Below are 18,173 nucleotides of genomic sequence, written 5' to 3' on the forward strand. Positions count from 1 at the left end.
CAGAGTTAATTTCTAATTCACTACAGCGTTACATTTGCCAATTTTGTTTAAATTAAATACCGTATACTTGTTTTCTACATGCATTCAAACCATCTTCATTTCAAGTATATCTCTTTCACTTATATTTATTGACAACTGTAACCCAAGACAATACACAACGAAGAAACCCTAGCCTATGTCTTCATCTCCTCTTTGCAACCAGAGTTAATTTCTAATTCAATGCAGCGTTACATTTGCCAATTTCGTTTAAATTAGATACCGTATACTTTTTTTCTACATGCATTAAAACCATCTTCATTTCAAGTATATCTTTTTCACTTATATTTATTGACAACTGTAACCGAAGACAATACACAAAGAAGAAACCCTAGCCTATAAATTAAAAGGAAGGCAAGCAGCAACACTGACCTGAACGATAAATCTGATAAAGCACAAGCACTCAAAATCGCTGTAAGTTTAAATCCTTCTAGGCGATTTGAAGTTCTGGAGGTGAAATTCTAGGGTTACATGTGATAGTTTTCTAAATCTTCAATTCTGGAAGAAAGCTTTAATAGAAGAGCAGACACGTTAAGTAAGGGGAAAACATAGGTTATACACGTGTAAAGAAAAATGAAATAACTGAGGCTGAAAGGGGAAAAAGGAGAATACTGGCTGAGAGGGAGGAAAAAGACAATCACCGACTTTATACTTTAAAATGTAGTATAATATATAATAGTATATGTATATGTAAAATAATCATCCAAATTCCAAACCTATTTATAAGTTTTTGTAATCTTATTTTCAGCTTTCCGCTACATGACGTTAATAACATTTACGGTTGTAAAAAATCTACATATAAGTGAAAGTAGTATTTTAACAATTTACATCCTAAACAAAAATCGTTTGATAGTTATAAGGTATGTCGTTATTCTTCATAGAACACTAACACTGATAAACTTTTTGGTTTATGTTAAATACGTTACTTTATCAATTTCTATTTTTTGGTTATGAATTAAAATAACATTTTTTTCTTGTTTGAATAATAGGGTATTCTGAAAAAATGACGTCTGAATATTAAATTAAGAGTAAATTACAAGTTTTGTTCTTTATGTTTACATCAAATTGCAGGCTCTGTCCTTTTGGCCAAAAGTTTACAGGCGGTGTCCTTAACCTTTCAAAATCTTGCACGTTTTGTCCTTTAGGCCAAACCTGGTTAGAAATTTTAGTTAAAAATTGTCATGTGCAATACACATGAGAGTAAAATGGTAATTTTCCTCTCAACTCTTACACTTTCCCTTCTTCTTGAATGATTTAAACCTACAACAAAACCAAAATCTCCTTACACAGAACCACAATCTGCAAGTTTTTTATTTCATAATATTCTCACACACACGCACACTTCACTGAGTGGAAACCAAACTCTTCACTTTCATGGCAGATTCAGCTAAATACAAACCCATAAACGGCAGAACTCTGTTTCCAGAACTGAAACTAAAGAACATATTTTCATTTCGAACAACAATAACAAGGGCTTTTGTGTATATTTTCGTTGCTATTTTCGTCGTTGTTATTTTTTTCTTAGCATTTAACCCTTCCTCTGACCCTTCTTCTCCATGGTTCACCAATATCTTCACTGATACATCCATAGTACAACTGTTAAACCCAATGGTACAACAATTTCTCCAACTTCTGATAAGAGATCTCACTTCTCTTCAATTTACTCTTACTTTTTCCCCACGAATTCATCGGAATCACATCAGAATTCCTCTGTTTCCGGATCTCATCCCTGTATCTTGACCCACAAATGTGGTTCAAGATTCCCCAATTGGGTCGAACCAGAGTTCAATTGGGTCGAACCGGACTGCAATCGGGTCTCCACTTTCTCCAATCGGGTTGAACCAGAGTAAGGGGATTTTGGTTTTGTTGCAGGTTTAAATCATTGAAGAAGAAGGGAAAGTGTAAGGGTTGAGAGGGAAATTACTATTTTACCTTCATGTGCATTGCACATGACAGTTTTTAACTGAAATTTCTAACCAGGTTTGGCCTAAAGAACAAAACGTGCAAGATTTTGAAAGGATAAGGACACCGCCTGTAAACTTTTAGGCAAAAGGACAACGCCTGCAATTTGATATAAACATAAAGGACAGAACTTGTAATTTACTCTTAAATTAACATGATGATGTATTATATTTTATCATTTGGGTTTTCATTTAAATTGTTGTTTTCACTTCAGAATATAAGGTTGATATTATGATATTGTGATTTGAAAATGACACATAACAAATAAAAGACAAAATCACTATGTTAACTCAACATCTTCATCCACTTACTAGAACTTTAGGTTACCTAATGACGCAAAAAATAAGAAAAAAAAAACTTCTTTTATCTACCATGATATATAAAAATCACATTTGAGATCAAATGAGAATGTATAATGACGTTAAACTACAAATATCATATAGTTTTTAACCTTTTTAATTTCCTTGAGTTTTAAAATTTATAAACTTAGTAACCACTATATAAAGTTAATATCTTGTTATTGTTTTTTTTTTTTTTTTTTTTTCACTTTTCTTCACTAGGGTAGAATGTGATGTGGGTAGCATCGGGTGCCTTGGCCATACAAAAGGGACCATTCTTCCCAAGGAAGCGTGTGAAAAAAGTGAATTCTATGAGTGGAGTATTGAATCACCATTCAATAAAGCAACATTCATAACAAACACTCCCCAATAATAAATAAATAAATAAATAATTAACCCTCCCATTTTATTAATTCAAACAATTTGTAGGTGTTAATTTCCTTAAATTCATTATATTATTCAAATATAATAATAATATTTTATGTATAAACATAGAATTTAAAAAGATTTTAACATTTCCCTCTAAAATAAATAGCATATGTGAGATTATTTAATGGCAAAACTCATGGAATGTTATATACTTAATTGTCCCTATCTTGAAAACATTCATAAATCCTAACAAACACTCCCCAATATAAATTAATATATAACCCTCCCATTATGTTCATCTAAACAACTTGCAGGTGTTAGCAATTTCCTTAAATTCCTTATATTATTCAAATTATACAAATATAATAATAGTTATCTAGAAACATAGAATTTAAAAAAGATTTAGACCATTTCCCCTTAAAATAAATAGCATATGTGAGAGTATTTAAATGCAAAACTCATTACTCATGGAATGTTTAATACCTAATGCTAATTGTCCCTATCTTGAAAATGAAAGATTTCAAACACAAATCCACAAAGAAACTACAAACTCAACAACACATGGATATCCAAAACCCATTAAAGATTTCTATGTTTGATCATGTGGGTCACAATATATTTTAATTAACTTTATATTTTATTAAAAAAATTAACATTCTTGGAGTGATTAAATTAAAATAAACACCATTATCTCCATATGCTCTTCTTCTTTTCAGGGCAAATACATAATTTAAGCAACAAAAGATTAAGGGAGACCATCAATCATCATTCTCTCCCCTCAATAATTTTACCTTTATTTGTTAGTTGCTTTATTTTAGTTTAAAGTTTACTCAAATTGTCAGGAAATATGAGAAAAAGTTATATTATTTTCATTTTTAAAATTTGTCCCTGACCCAGTGCCAGGCATGCTACTTCTCTTTATACTACAAAAAAAAAAAAAAACAACACAAAAGGGCTCACACTGCTTTTTCTTGGGTCTATCAGATTATTGTGTAAAATGGGCATCATACAATCATCATCATTCATCAACCTTCACAACTTATAACACATTTCACCTGCTGCATATAACTTGCATTGAGTCATTTCAAGTTTTTTTATATAATGAGGGTACATAAAAAGATTGGTGCTTTGATATGTTTCTTGATGCTTTGGGGGTGTTCAAATGGGTTGCTTTCTCCTAAAGGTGTAAACTTTGAAGGTAAATTTAAATCTTTTTTGATCTCAGAAGCTTAAAAATGAGATTTTTTGATGTGGGTATTTGAATTTATAGTGCAAGCTTTAATGGGTATCAAAGCTTCATTGGTGGACCCTCATGGTGTTCTTGAGAATTGGGATGCTGATGCTGTTGACCCATGTAGTTGGACCATGGTTACTTGCTCTTCAGAATCTCTTGTCATTGGGTTGTAAGTTTATCTTCATAATACACAATTTTGGTGTTTTGATAATTTAATGTGATTAAATATTTGATAAAATTTTTGTTTCATTTTCAGGGGGACACCTAGTCAAAATTTATCAGGCACACTTTCACCAAGCATTGGCAACCTAACTAATCTTCAAATTGTGTAAGTGTTTGAATTTTATAAATAAAAGGTAAAATCAATGGGCAGGTTTTAACGAGTGATTTCGGTGCAGATTGTTGCAGAATAACCGCATTACTGGGCCGATCCCAGCGGAAATTGGTAAACTAAAGAAGCTTCAAACAATTGATCTTTCTGATAACCAATTCACCAAAGGAATCCCCTCTTCTTTAGGTCAATTAACAAGTCTTCAATACATGTAAGCTTGTTTTAGTTATAATAGCACACTAAAACATTTCATGATCATGGTTTTTTTTTTGTAATTATATGAATTCCTGTTTCATCTTTGACTAACTTTGACTTTTACAGGAGGCTGAACAACAACAGTCTTTCTGGCCCAATCCCACAATCAGTAGCTAACATGACCCAACTTGCTTTTGTGTAAGATTTCATGTCTTTTTCTCTTGGTCTTGATTTAATTTACATCACTTATAATGCATATGATAGTATCATGGTCATGTAGGACACACACACTAGATATGTATATTAAATGTTCGTTTTAAATTAATTATTCGTTATGGTAGTATTGACACTTACATTAGCGTGTCGCAAGACTAAACGTAATCGAATAATTATAATCGTAATCACTGTATCCAAACACCAGATGTACTACTTGAAATCGCAATAATCAGATAAACATATCCTTACGCACTTTGCATTAACCGCAGGGACTTATCCTTCAATAACTTAAGTGGCCCGGTTCCTAGGTTTCCTTCCAAGACCTTCAAGTAAGCTTTGCATCACTACCCAATCTTTTATACATACATGCACACGATTTAATGCGTATCTATATCTACCAATGGCAGCATTGTAGGGAACCCTTTAATATGCAAAACAGGATCTGAGCAAGAATGTTATGGAATGACATTAATGCCCATGTCAATGACTTTAAACACTACTCAAGGTACAATATTTTTTTTGGTTTAGTAGTAAGTTTAATTGATATTTCAAATAATTAATTGAATTCCTTCTATTCTTTTTCGAAGGTGATAGCACTTTGCCAAGTTCAAAAGGTCACAAAGTTGCGCTTGCCATTAGTACAAGCCTCGGGTGCATCTCGTTGCTCATTTTTGGACTCGCCTTGATTTGGTGGAGACGTAGGCATAATCAAGAACCGTTCTTTGACGTCAAAGGTTCGTAAATCGTGTTTGATTTGTAATAATTAATGGGTTAAAAAAGCGTGAAGCAGTTTAAAAGTTCGCGCTTCACGCAAGCAAAGCATTGCTCTATATACAACAACAACAAATAAGTTTTATTTACAACTAGAAGTTGTCTCACTCGCGTGTTTTACATATCAATGTTTTAATTTTGTAAACCTTTCATAGTTTTCCATACCTTTTACACAGGGCCGTCCCTAATAATCCCTGAAAATCTGGGCGAGTAGAAAAAAATGAGCCCCTACATATATATTTTTAAATATATATAGAAATTAAAAAAAAGTTGGGGCTCTGGGGAGAGCGGGCCCCCACCCTGGCCCCTGCCCCCCTCTAGCCCTAACGCGCTTCAGGCGCACCTTTTAAAACCAAATTTGTAACGAGGATTCACTATGGGTATGGTGTTGACAATAGTCATTAACGACTCAAAAACGCACTAAATACTTATATTTTTTTTGTTGAATTTGGCAATTAACTTTATTCAGATTCTTGATTGAAACAACGCAGATAGACACCACGAGGAAGTTTCGCTAGGAAATCTAAGGAAGTTCCAATTCAGGGAACTTCAAATAGCAACACACAACTTTAGCAACAAGAACATATTAGGTAAAGGAGGTTTTGGGCATGTATACAAAGGACAACTACAAGACGGGAGTTGTGTGGCGGTAAAACGCCTCAAAGATGGTGGAGCCGCAGGCGGAGAGAGGCAGTTTCAGACGGAAGTTGAGATGATCAGCCTAGCTGTACACCGGAACCTACTCAGATTATATGGGTTTTGCATGACTCCAACAGAAAAGTTGTTGGTCTATCCTTATATGTCCAATGGCAGTGTTGCATCACGTCTCAAAGGTACCATCTTTACTATAAATAATTAAATATAATATTATCAATAATGTTTGGGCCCAACCACTGGGTCCATGGGCTTTTTTAGCTTTGTAAACAATCTAGCTTGGTCGGACTCGGCTCGTTTATGTTATTGAGCTGAAATATTGAGTTCAATATCAAGCCAGCTTATTTTTATAAACGTTAAATTTATTTTCGATTTTGTATCTTTTACACATTTTTATACGATTTTGTATCCTTCACACATTTTTATACCTAATAAATACGTAATTGGGTGTGTCACGTGTTACAATTATGTAAGGTTAAGGATTTTTTTTTCCTAATTATATATCTCACCCATTCTCTTAGTTTATTACTTTATTACTTAAATTACTAACTTAAACATAATTTTAATCATATCACTCAAAAACATCGTTTTATAATTTAAATTTTCATTGCCAACCAAAAAAATAATTTTTTTATTCAAATCCTGTAGTATACGGGTTTCTAACCTACTATTAATATATATATATATATATATATATAAATAAATAATTTAATATTTTTAACCTACAGATAATGCAAGATTTATTATACCTTGTAAATTTTAGAATTCGGGTTAAAATTTATATAAAAAACATAATATAATATTTTTAACATGCAAGATTTATAACTTGTAAATTTTAAAATTTCGGTTAAAATTTATATATATAAAAATTGGGCATTAATTTATACAAACCAAACTAGCGACCCAACCAACAAGCTTCGCGCTCGACTCGTTTACAAATAACCACTTTCGAGCAGAGCTTTTTTCTTTGGGCTAACCCATTGTTTTGACAGCAAAACCAGTGTTAGATTGGGCCATACGGAAGAAAATTGCATTAGGGGCAGCAAGAGGATTATTATATCTTCATGAACAATGTGACCCCAAAGTTATTCATAGGGATGTCAAGGCTGCAAATATATTACTTGATGATTGCTGTGAAGCAGTTGTGGGAGACTTTGGTCTAGCAAAGCTTCTAGACCATCAAGACTCTCACGTAACCACCGCGGTTCGTGGGACCGTAGGCCATATAGCACCGGAGTATCTCTCCACGGGCCAGTCATCCGAAAAGACAGACGTTTTTGGATTCGGAATCCTTCTTCTTGAACTGATCACCGGTCAACGCGCTTTAGAGTTTGGAAAAGCTGCTAACCAGAAAGGAGCAATGCTTGATTGGGTAAGCCTAGTTCTTCATTTCCTTTCCGGCCATGCAACATAACCGGAAAATAAAAAGATTCCGGCAATGCCACATGGCCGGACTATAAAGATTCCGGCGGATATTAAATATTACGTTTTCTTTATCCCTGTTCAGGAAATATTAAATAGTTAGCAATGAAGATTTATGAATTATAAAATATATTATTTTGAGATAACATATGATTGACTTTTTACTATTTAACTTTTTTTAAATAATTAAGAAATAAAATACGAATAAATGAAACATGAGAAAAAAAAATCTTGAACCTATAGAACTGTAACACGTGACACACAATTACTTATTTGTTAGCTAGGTGTATATTCCGAACCGGGGTTAGAGGATCGTGACACAGTTACTTATTTATTAGCTATAGATTCTGAAACCGGAGTTAATTGTGATTTCACAGGTGAAAAAGATTCATCAAGAGAAGAAACTGGAGATATTAATCGACAAAGACTTGAAGAACAACTACGATCGAATCGAGTTAGAGGAAATAGTGAAAGTGGCATTATTGTGCACACAATATCTTCCGGGCCACAGGCCAAAGATGTCGGAAGTTGTACGAATGCTTGAAGGCGATGGGTTAGCGGAGAAATGGGAAGCTTCACAGGGAGTTGAGTCAAGTACGAAGTACCGTACGCTGGAGTTGTCGTCTTCGTCGGAGCGATATTCGGACCTGACCGACTCTTCTTTGCTCGGACAAGCGATAGAACTCTCCGGCCCCCGATGAGCTAGCTAATAGATTTGAAATAGAAAAAATGGGGGGAAATTTTTATATCTTTTTTTCCTTCGGAAATGAGCCTTATATATATATATATATATATAGGGTTTGCTTGCATATGTTAAAAACCTCAATGTTAGTTAATTTAGTATGAAATATAAAAGTAGCGTTTTTATATACACTGACGGACGATTACAACATGTTAACTATATCAAAGTCTTCCTTCCTTGATGAGACCCACTGTTTTAGAAAACGGGACAAAGCGGTTTTCAAAAGTCTTCTTGTTTCTCGCAAGCCAAATCCTCCAAACAGTTGCAATTTTTATGTTTAGCTAACCGATAAATTTCAGGGAACTCGTCTTTCAAAGGCGTGTTGTTGAACAACACGTCTTTCCAAAACCTTCACGTCGCCAACCGTGACCCATAACTTATCATTGATGTTGATCCCTTCTTTCATAAGAACCTCGTCAATGGTGCCAAAATTCTTCCAGATTCTCGGAATGGAGTTTTTGACCGGGACCAACTTCCGACCCAATCTAGTATTATGTATAGAAGCAACCGCCTTCGCCCATAGTTGATTCGGCTCAATCCTCAATCTTTAAGAACCCTGTGTATTGTACGGGTTGAGTAAATTTAATTTTATATATTAAATAATAAGAACCTCATGTATTGTATGGGTTGAACACATGTAATTTTATATACCAATCAATAAAAAGTTATATCTTGTTATATCTTTATAAACCATGTGTATTATACAGATTGAATAAATCTGATTTTATATACCACACAATAAAAAAAAAGTTATATTTTTAAAAACCCGGTGTATTACACGAGTTGCATAAATGTAAATTTGTATATAAAATAATAACAATATTATATCTTTAAAAAACCTCTTTTATTACATGGGTTGAATGAATCTAATAACAAAATATATCTTTAAAAAAACTAACGGATATACTCGATATATGATGGATGGGATGATTGCGGTGATGATTCTTATAAATGTCACATAAACATAGTGAATATCGTATTTGAGTTGAGAGTTGAACATGCAAATAAAAGTATAGAACCAATAAACATTGATTAATGTTTTAAATATTTATGAAATAGGTTCTACCCTTAACTATTTCAGTTTAATAAAATAAATAAATCATTTATATTATATTAATTTATATTTAGTGTACGTCTTTTGTTAATTTCAGGATAAATAATTTTGAAATCTAATAAATATTTTAAAATATTATATTATCACCTATATCAATTGTTTAAATTTATATTAAATTTAATTTTATAATTATCTTTTAATTAATACTAATTATCTATAATTAATTAGGATAGAGAGGAAAAAACTAAAAAATAGATGACCTCAATAAATGACACGTGTTCTCTTATTGGTTTCTTTCATTCAATTAGCCATCACTTAAATCTTTAAAAATTGTTAACTTTTTTGTTTATTACCTTTTTAATAAAAAATGAACTTTTAAAAAGTAAATCTTTATATTAAACTAGGTTAGAACCCCGTGTATTACATGGGTTTAATAAATATAATTTTATATACTAAATAAAAAAATATATTTTTATAAACCTCATTTATTACACCTTATTGAGTAAATATAATTTTACTCAAAAATAGATGACCTCAAAAAATAGAGAGGAAAAAACTAAAAAATAGATGACCTCAATAAATGACACGTGTTCTCTTATTGGTTTTTTTCATTCAATTAGCCATCACTTAAATCTTTAAAAATGGTTAACTTTTTTGTTTATTACCTTTTTAATAAAAAATGAACTTTTAAAAAGTAAATCTTTATATTAAACTAGGTTAGAACCCCGTGTATTACATGGGTTTAATAAATATAATTTTATATACTAAATAAAAAATATATTTTTATAAACCTCATTTATTACACCTTGTTGAGTAAATATAATTTTATACATTAAATAATAAAAAATCATATCTTTAAGAAACTCGTATATTGTACGGGTTGAATAAATGTAATTTCATATACCAAACAAAAAAAAATTATATTTAAAAAAAAACCATGTGTATTCACTGGTGAAAGAAATGTAATTTTATATGCTAAATAATAAAAAAGTTATATTTTTAAAAAACTCAATGTATTATACGGGTTGAATAAATTTAATTTTATATAGCGAATTATAAAAAATGTTATTTATTTCAAAAAACCTCGTTTATTACACGAGTTGAATGAATCTAATAAAAATTTATATCATTTAAAAAAACTAACGGATATACTCGATATACGATGGGTGGGGTGATTGCGGTGATGGTTCTTATAAATGTCACGTAAACATAATGATTACGGTATTTGAGTTGAGAGTTGAACACGGAAATAAAAGTATAGAACCAATAAACATTAATTAACATTTTTGTTTACTCATTATAAACATTTTTGAAATAGGTTCTACTCTTAACTACTTTAGTTTAATAAAATAAATAAATCATTTGCATTGTTTAAATTTATATTAAATTTAATTTTATAATTATCTTTTAATTAATATTAATTGTCTATAAAAAATAAATAGCATATTTATAATTTAATTCTTAAAATGTACACCACTCAATATATACAATGTATAACTAACCAACAATTTAACCAAACTAATCATACATGTGTGTTTTGAAAATTAGAATCATACAAATGATAGTTACGCAATCAACCATGAAGACGTGTTATATTGCTCAAGACTTTACGATTTGAACTTTTAGTTTAGATAAGATTTTACTATTTGAAGTTAAGTTTATGCCAATGATTTAGAGTTGATAATATTTATATTAATTTAATTAATATTTAATAATTTAAATTAAATAATAATTATCTACAATTAAGGATGGTCTAGAAAAATGAAAAGTGTCCCTTCATTGGTTTCTTTTATTATATAGTATAGATAGATATAGATTTTTTTTTTTACATTTTAGACACTTGAATCTGACTTACGCATGATGATCTATCTATAATTGATTCATCGTGGATGTTGGAATCTATAATTAACTGTGAGCCCAGTAACATCAATTAAAAGATTGAGCCTATTTGCTAATTAACGTTGGGCCCAGTTACAACAATTACAAGATTGAGCTTGTTTGCTATTTAATTGTTTGGGCCAGAATCAGATTAAGATTACTGGATGCAATGGTTTTTCCAAAACCTTAAACCATGAATAACACATGGGCCTTTTCAATCCAACAGAACAGAAAAGAAAGAAGATGGTACGCCATTTTTTAAAGAGTAAATTTCTATTTTAGTCCTGAGTTTTTGTCTAAATTATCATTTTAGTCTAAATAGTTTTTTTTCTTCTCTGGATCACTGACTTTTTCTTTTTCTTGCCATTTTAATCGCATTGTCTAACTTAGTCTAAAACCAGGTTATAATCAGGGGTATTTTTGGCATTAAATTATTATGATGTTTATAAATTATGTTGTAAACTACCCCTTGTTATCACTAAACAACAATTAAGCCAAAAATATCACTGGTTATAATCAGATTTTTAGACTGAGTTAGACAATGTGATTAAAATGGCAAGAAAATGGAAAAGTCAGGGACCTAGAGGAGAAAAAAAAACTATTTAGACTAAAATGACAATTTGAACCAAACCTCAGGGACTGAAATGGCAATTTACTCTTTTTTAAACAAACAATCAAATTCGTTCTTAAAAACCTCTTGATCAAATCCTATTAAACATTTGTGAGTACCAACAACTAGTTTGATTTGAAAGTGTATCACGGTTCCAAACATCAAAAGGTTTTTCTTGTAATCATATGATCAATGACTTGACAACCGACCTTTAACCCAATAGTTAATTAAGTGGAATGTGTTCTACTAATCACTCAATTAAAATTTTATTTATAATAACATAATCGACAATTAAGTGTTAAAGTTTACGTGCTAAATGGATATGATAGAAAAACTATATCCAAGTTCTTTAACAATTTATATACTTAATAACTATTTTTGTACATTTATTCTTAACAAGTGTACATATGTTTGATTTTAGTGACTTTCCTACCTGAATTGGTTGTAGCGATAACACATCATTCGTTATCGATACCTACACAAAAGTTAAAACCAGTGGTAGTCCGTGGCGATCTACCGCGATACGACGGGGCTTTCTTTACATCAATACATTGGTTAACGAAACCAAATTATATTTGGATATGCTACAAAATATATTTAATAATGTTGATTGTTTACAATAGTTAAACAAAAGTACAAAACTTACAATCAACTATACTAAATATGTACATATATATCTTACTTTTTTCGTTCACATTGGTAGGCTTGTGAAACGCGCGACAAGCGAGTCTAACTCAAGTTGGAGTGCAATCTGTTTTTCTTGTATGTTAGTTACTCTTTTAATTAGACGATTAGTTTCTCATTAATCATTTGATTCTGACTCGACAAACTCCTCAAATAAGTTAGCAAGTTTTTCGAACACATCCATATCATTGTTTGAGGACATGCTAACGAAGACGAAGATAAAAAATCATCTATCTTATAATGTAAGTAAAAAAAACATTATAAGAAAGGTAAAGTGTAACAACTTGGCTAGAACAAATCAATAGAGACCTTTGGTGTGCTTACAAGCACCAATGGAACTCATTGTTCAACATCACCAACAATGTTTTATTCAAAACTAGATTATAAGCCCGTGTATTACACGGATCTAAAGATAGAAATCATGTCACTTTACAATATTTATACAAATATACACAAGTGAATTATTTTTATACATACACCAATTTACATAACCTGGTTGTTCTTTTTCTTTGTCGGGAAGCAATGAAAGTAGGTCATCATTTACTTTCTGTACTACTTCGTTCATAGCAATTATGACTCTGTTATGAAATTATTTAGATTTTTTGAAATATTGAAGAATAATAGCAGTAGTATGATATTTTATGGAATGTTAATAGAAAAGGTAAACCACTATGCTATGCTTTGGTAAAGTTAAAATTGTTATTAGCGGTGATGTTTATAGATTGCCATTTAGATCAACACGGATAGCTTGAGATTAACATTTTTTTTTTAAATTATGAAATCTTGATATGCATTTTGATAAGAGATCTGAAAATTAGAGTCATAAATGCAAAAGTGGAGATGTTCTCCGATTGGATTGATCGAACCCGTGAATGACCAAAATTAAGGACATGAGAACCTAATTATCTTTACATCATTTAAATGATAGAAATCATGTCACTTTACAATATCTGCACAAATATACACAAGCAAATTATTTTTATACATACACCAATTGACATAACTTAGTTATTCTTTTTCTTTGTCGGGAAGCAATGAAAGTAGGTGATCATTTACTTTCTGTACAACTTCGTTCGTAGCAAGTATGACTCTGTTATGAAATTACTTAGATTTTTTGAAATATTGAAGAATAATAGCAGTGGTATGATATTTTATGGTATGTTAATATAAAAGGTAAACCGCTATGCTTTGGTATTAAAATTGTTATTAGCGGTGATGTTTATAGATTGCCATTTAGATCAACACGGATAGCTTGAGATTAACATTTTTTTAAATTATGAAATCCTGATATGCATTTTGATAAGAGATCTGAAAATTAGAGTCATTAATGCAAAAGCGGAGATGTTCTCCGATTGAATTGATCAAACCCGTGAGTGACTAAAATTAAGGACTTGTGAACCTAATTATCTTTACATCATTTAAATATTGAATTTGTTTACAATACAATACAACACATAATAATATATTAATGATAATAATGTTAGATATTAATATAATAAATAATATATTAATAATAATATTATTAAATTAATATAATTCATAACACATCTTAAAAAATATACTATGGTTATTAATTATAATATCGGATACCCATTAGAATTATTAAAAAATATACTATGGCCATCTACATTACTGATTATGCATAAAATCGCAAAATAGCATTCTGTTGACTTTTTCTAAGCACGTTTGACTCGACATTCGGACTAGTTAGAGTGGGAAACAGAGGGTGCCCTTTTAGGGGTTTAAAGCCCACATGATTACCAACATATAACTACCTTTGATTCGACAAACCACTGGACCATTTGTGATTTATCGTAAAGTCAATCGTTAATTACGACGGATTGACTTTTAAGCTAAAACTATGTAAAAACTAAACCATAAAGGGTTAGGCATACTTACAGAAGCTTGGTACACGACCAGAGATGATAGAAGAGTGTTCTTGAGCTCCAGGAGTGATCAAGAAAGCAGGTTTAGATGTGAAGAACAATGTTGTAACATAAGGCCCTTTTATACTAGTTTAGGCACCTTAGATCATTGCCACACATGCCTACAAGTGTTTCTAGATCATCAACATGTGTCCCTGGGTGCTAGGGGTCGTTTAGGGGGCACCCATGCTGCCATTATGGCGTTCTAAGTCGGTTAAAACAGCAAACAGTGCTCCTGTCCCCGGATTCTGCATCTGGGACCTTGACGCGGCCCGCGTAAGAGTTAGCTTATCTTTTACGTGGGTCGCCTGGATCCTATTGTCAGAAACCAGATCTTCACATGGCTCGCGGCCCGCGTAAGATCACTCAGATCTTTAACGCGGCCCGCCTGAGGCTTGATTTCCAAGATTTTTAAATCTTTTGCCATTATTGCCCTGGCCTTTCAGTTTCGAAGGGGTAACTTTGCGTTTTGGGCCTCGTTTATTTACGATTAAGGGCCTCGTGACTTTTACCTGTGCCGTTAAGTCCCCGGTTAGTTTAATTACTATCCGAAAAGCCTTAACTTTTATTGTTGACGCTTTTAACCCCTCGCATACGGAATTGATCATAACTTTCTCGTTTTAAAACGGAACTTCGCGAAATTTATATCGTATATTCTAGTGAGCGTAATTTACTGTTACAAAGTCTCGGGTTTGTCAAAGGGTCATTCAGAGGTATAAATTAAACATGTTGACACATTTAACCCCTGTAGTTTGTAATCTTTCACTTTCTTCCACATTTCGCTCCGTACGACCCATGATTCATTCGTTTGAAGGTACGAGCATCATTTAGGGTTACTGTACAGTATATTTATCCCTCGTTGATATTTTTAACCCTCGAATTTACATACTTTCAAGGTTTGTCAACTTTAGTCCTTTATTTAGTATTAAATACCACGTGTAAACTCATGACACGTGTCAACATTATTGGACACAAAATTTCGAGGTGTTACATCCTCACCCCCTTAAAAGAAATCTCGACCTCGAGATTTATTGAAATAAATGAGGGTACTTTTCTTTCATCGTGGATTCTACTTCCCACGTGTACTCGGGACCTCTACGGGCATCCCATTTCACCTTCACAATTGGTATATACTTCCTGCGAAGCTTCTTAACCTGTCGATCCTCGATCAACACAGGTTTCTCAACGAACTTTAAGCCCTCGTCGATGTGTACATCTGTATGCGGTATAACCAGTGATTCATCAGCGAAACACTTCTTCAGCTTACAGATGTGGAACACATTGTGGATACCACTGAGCCCTTCCGGTAAGTTTAGTTTGTAGGCAACCGATCCGACACGTTCGATTACCTCGAAGGGTCCAATATATCTCGGGCTTAACTTGCCTTTCTTACCGAAACGCATCACCCCCTTCCAGGGTGATACCTTTAGCAATACCTTGTCGTCTACTTCGAAATTGAAAGGCTTACGCTTCAAATCTGCGTAGCTCTTCTGCCTATCTCGGGCAGCTTTCAATCGATCGCGAATTTGGACAATCTTGTCCGTTGTCTCAAATATTATATCTGGTCCTGTCATCTGGACATCTCACACTTCTGCCCAACAAACGGGCGTCCTACACTTCCTACCATATAGAGCTTCAAAAGGTGTAGCCTTAATGCTCGTATGGTAGCTGTTGTTATAGGAGAATTCGACTAATGGTAGATGGTTATCCCAACTGCCACCTAAGTCGATTGCACATGCACGAAGCATGTCTTCCAACGTTTGAATTGTACGCTCACTCTGTCCATCTGTCTGAGGGTGGTAAGCCGTACTGAAATTCAAACGTGTACCCAAAGATTGCTGGAAGCTTTTCCAAAAGTGTGACGTGTACCTGGTATCTCTATCGGAGATAATAGACATAGGCACGCCATGAAGGGCTACAATCTTGTCTACAAACAACTGGGCTAATATATCGGAGCTATGAGTCTCCTTTATGGGTAGGAAATGTGCTGACTTAGTCAGTCTATCAACTATTACCCATATTGTGTCGTTTCCCTTCTTTGTCTTTGGTAACTTGGTGATGAAATCCATTGTCACCATCTCCCATTTCCACTCGGGAAGTTCAGGCTGTTGTAGCAAGCCTGACGGCTTCAGATGTTCAGCCTTTACTTGCGCACAAGTCAAGCACTTTGCTACATAGGTGGCTATAGACTTCTTCAAGCCTATCCACCAGAAATTTGCCTTCAAGTCCTGGTACATCTTATCAGCACCAGGATGAACGGAATATCGGGAACTGTGGGCTTCCTGGAGGATAACGTCACGAAGACCTCCATAAACAGGAACCCATATCCTTCCATTCAATCTCAGAATTCCGTCTTTGCTATATGATAACTGCTCTTCAGTTACCCCTAGCTTTTCGTTAGGATAGTTAGCTTCTAACAAAGCTTCTTTCTGTGCAGCTAACAATCGTTCATTCAGACTGTTCTTAATTTCAATGCTCTTGGCATTGATCCTAATTGGTTTCACCCTTTCTTTCCTGCTTAAGGCATCTGCGACTACATTGGCCTTGCCTGGATGGTATCTTATTTCACAGTCATAGTCGTTCAGAGTTTCCATCCAACGTCGCTGCCTCATATTCAGGTCTTTCTGATTGAACAGATGCAGAAGGCTTTTGTGATCAGAATAGATCACAAATTTAATGCCATAAAGGTAGTGCCTCCAAAGCTTTAGTGCAAATACAGCGGCACCCAACTCCAAGTCATGGGTGGTGTAGTTCTTTTCATGCAGTTTCAATTGTCGCGAAGCATAGGCAATCACTTTGCCCCCCTGCATAAGCATACAACCCATACCGGTGTGCGACGCATCACAATATACGACAAATTCTTCCATTCCTTCTGGCAATGTCAACACTGGATACCTATTTTTTATTGTAACTTTATTCAGCTCACGGTAATCGATGCATAGACGCATCGAACCATCTTTCTTCTTGACGAACAGGATTGGTGCTCCCCAAGGAGATGAACTTGGTCTTACAAAACCTTTGGCTAGCAGATCATCTACCTGCGTCCTCAATTCTTTCATTTCCGTGGGTGCCAATCTATAGGGCGCTCTCGCGATAGGCGCTGCTCCTGGGATGATGTCGATACTGAATTCCACTTGCCTATCTGGTGGCAAACCAGGTAGTTCTTCCGGGAAAACTTCAGGATAGTCAGAGATGACTGGGATGTCTTCAATCTTGGGTTTCTCCTCCCCAATAGTCACCTGTGCCATATAGATGACACATCCTTTCTTCAAACACCTGGATGCCTTTAGCATAGTCACTTGCGCAGGCAATCCATGTTGAATATCTCCTTGGATGGTAAGTGGTTCTCCAGACAGAGTCTTGATTACCACTTGCTTCTTGTTGCACACAATCTGGGCTTGGTTATGCGATAACCAATCCATACCCAATACTACGTCGAAACCAGCGAGATTAAAGGGTAACAGGGATAAAGGAAATGAGTGATTCCTAATGGATTTAACACATCCATCTAAAACAGTTGAAACTGTTCCCATAGACCCATCAGCTAGTTCTACTTCATATTTCACATTCAAGGCTTTAACAGGTAATTTTAACAACTCGCAGAACTTATCATCCACGAAGGATTTATCTGCTCCAGAATCAAACAATACTCTTGCGAATACATCATTAATAAGGAACGTACCGGTTATAACGTTGTCGTTCTGGATAGCCTCTTTAACATCCATCTGAAAGACCCTCGTGTTGGTCTTCTT

The 18,173-nt window shown here is 33.5% G+C and overlaps 1 protein-coding gene across 1 annotated transcript; it reads left to right on the forward strand.

Annotated features, from left to right (window-relative positions):
- Positions 1-3,554: 3,554 nt before the first annotated feature.
- Positions 3,555-8,399, forward strand: LOC110895746 (protein NSP-INTERACTING KINASE 1). The gene is made up of 11 exons (XM_022143105.2): positions 3,555-3,903; positions 3,976-4,108; positions 4,196-4,267; positions 4,338-4,481; positions 4,592-4,663; positions 4,951-5,010; positions 5,089-5,186; positions 5,269-5,415; positions 5,944-6,285; positions 7,099-7,478; positions 7,906-8,399. The coding sequence occupies exons 1-11, from the start codon at positions 3,807-3,809 to the stop codon at positions 8,227-8,229; spliced, it is 1,869 nt and encodes a 622-aa protein (XP_021998797.1). The 5' UTR covers positions 3,555-3,806; the 3' UTR covers positions 8,230-8,399.
- The last annotated feature ends 9,774 nt before the right edge of the window (positions 8,400-18,173 follow it).

Source organism: Helianthus annuus, chromosome 12 (genome assembly GCF_002127325.2).
Source record: "Helianthus annuus cultivar XRQ/B chromosome 12, HanXRQr2.0-SUNRISE, whole genome shotgun sequence".
NCBI lineage: Eukaryota > Viridiplantae > Streptophyta > Magnoliopsida > Asterales > Asteraceae > Helianthus > Helianthus annuus.